The sequence below is a fragment of the Mirounga leonina genome, unplaced genomic scaffold (assembly GCF_011800145.1).
Source record: "Mirounga leonina isolate KUSES-001 unplaced genomic scaffold, KU_Mleo_1.0 Mir_54, whole genome shotgun sequence".
Classification (NCBI taxonomy): Eukaryota; Metazoa; Chordata; class Mammalia; order Carnivora; family Phocidae; genus Mirounga; species Mirounga leonina.
Window position 1 is genome coordinate 11,597,002 of NW_023270812.1, and position 2,330 is coordinate 11,599,331.

Consider the following 2,330-nt stretch of genomic DNA (forward strand, 5'->3'; position numbering starts at 1 on the left):
CGGCTGCCAGGAGTCAGGGGAGGCCTGGGGGGAGTGGGTGTGGGTGCAAAAGGGACCCAGGAGGGATCCTCGCAGTGACGGAATGTGCTGGATCTTGACTGTGCTGGTGGACGCACGTATGATAATACAGCATAGACCTTGGTGCTGCGTGTACTCACGTGCACGCGCGCGCACACACACACACACGTGTGCAGGTCACGTGGGAAATGTGAACACTGTCGGCAGATGGCATCAACAGCCAGGTCCCGTTATCGGCCCAGAAGTGTGGGCGTGTCTTACGCTGCAGGATGGACAGTAACGCTGTCTGCGTGTTTCTGAGCTGAAATGGAGGCTGTGCTCACAGCTCACCGCTCCTTGTATGAAAGGCAAGCGGTCCACCACGATCCAAGGTAACCAAGCTCCAACCCTGCGAAGGCTCACAGCGAGTGCGGTGAGCCTGTGCTCAGGGCAGACGCCCTGCAGGCAGCAGGTCCCTCCACCGGCACACCTGGAGCCGGCGCGTGCCCGGTGCCGCGGAAGGGAGCTTGCATCATGCGTCCAGGATTCCTCCCGGCCACATCAGCACAATGTGGGGAGCATGTGGGAGGGCCGCTCGGGGGGCCGAACAGGACAGGGAGAGTCTACCCCGGGCGGCATCTGATGTCCGATGGCGGTTCTAGCTGCTGCCTGAGAGGCCGAGTCAACCAGCACCCGACAGTGGCCTGTGCTGAATGGGGTGCATGTGCCAGAAGCGTCTTGGAATATTATCCAGAAAGAAATCCAAAGACTGTGCTGCTGGAATGTGGACTCATTTGTGACGCACACCACACCCAGACCATGGCACTTGCCTCTATGACAGCCCTTCACCGCGGGGTTGGGAACCGTCCAGCAGAACAGCACTCGTGTGAACAGCCCTGCGCTCAGAGGTTCCGTGGCCAGGCTCACAGGCTGCCTTGATCCTGGAGGCTCAGAGGACACTGCCTGATCACAGGCCAGCCACGTGCTGGCCCCGTTAAGGAGGCCTCAGGCCCTGTCCCCCTAGAGCAGGCAGGCCAGGATGACAGCCTGGCCCTGAGGACACCCCAGTCCCTCTTGGCTCCGGGCACAGCAGGAACGCTCGCTCAGCAGTTGGCACCTGCCCACACCAGCTCCCTGCTTGGCAGGACCGAGGCTGTCGCAGGAGAGGATGGTGCTCTCATCCGCGGGGGATGTGTGGAGATTCACGCTGCTGCCAGACTCGGAAAACAAAGACTTTTGTTTCCTGAAATCCCGATGTGGCCTGTGTGGGAAAACAGTGGCAGGCCTGAAAGGGAGCATGCCGTTGCAGGTGAGTTCCAGTCCAGCAGGGCCGGCGGCCGTCCGCGCCCAAGCACGCCCATCTCAGGACCACCATGTGCTGCCTCGTCTGACCTTGGGTCACCCCAGCGTCACTCAGCAGGACCCCGTCTCCCGCCAGCCCACGGCCTCGAGGGCCTCATGCAAACAGCATCTCCCGGGGTGAGCCTCGTGAGCTGGAGGCTGGGGGAGAAACCCCCCCCAAGGCCCGGGGGGCGGCCCCCCACGCCTCCCGTTGTCCACAGCTCTCACAGAAGCCTCTCTCGGCCAGGTGAAAATGGGCTGCACGCTGCCATCCCTGAAACGCAGGAAAGGCTGGAGGTCAGAGGCGGGCAGCTCCTCTGTCTGTGCGGACGGTGGACACCACAGTGGGCCTCCCGCACCCTCATCCACTGAGGTCTTTCTTGCCTGTCCCCTGGGTGCCATGGAAAGGCCCCCAGCTGCCCCGTGCAGGCAGGCCAGGCCAGGTGGTGCATGTAATCTGCACAGAGCAGGACGCTCACAGAGACCCTGCTTCACATGTTCTGGGGACCAGAATTATGGACCCTGTGCCACGGGGTTCCATGGGCCCCAGAATTTCTGCCAGGAAGTCTCCAGGCTGAACCCGCCAGTGGAAGCACTGGGGTGGGAGATGGAAGGCGGCAGAGAGAGAAGCCCTGGTTGCTCCTGCAACTCGGCAAGCAAGTATGTGTGCGTGGCAACCATGTGATCACACTCACTTTGGTGCAGCGGGAGCTGAAATCCCCACTGGTTCACAGAGATACCTGCATCTTGTTGCATCTTGCAGGCCACACCCACCACATCCACCTGCAGGTGGAGGTAGAGTGGTCCAGCCGGGCTCGAGCTTATCTTGGACCGGCGTCCCCAGAATCCCCAGCATCCCCAGCAACCCCAGAATCCCCGGCATCCGCAGCATCCCCAGAATCCCCAGCATCCCGTGTCCCCAGCATCCCCAGAATCCCCAGCGTTCCCAGTGTCCCCAGAAGCTCCAGTGTCCCCAGCATCCCCAGCAACCC

General features: G+C 62.1%; 1 protein-coding gene across 1 annotated transcript in view; it reads right to left on the minus strand.

The window, feature by feature from the left end:
• Positions 1 to 273: 273 nt before the first annotated feature.
• LOC118001825 (WD repeat-containing protein 27-like) overlaps positions 274 to 2,330 on the minus strand; it is a 109,625-nt gene continuing 107,568 nt past the window's right edge. The window contains exon 12 of the mRNA XM_034991970.1: positions 274 to 1,612. Within this exon, the coding sequence (XP_034847861.1) occupies positions 1,454 to 1,612 (159 nt within the window). The 3' untranslated portion in view covers positions 274 to 1,453. The remainder of the gene's footprint in view (positions 1,613 to 2,330) is intronic.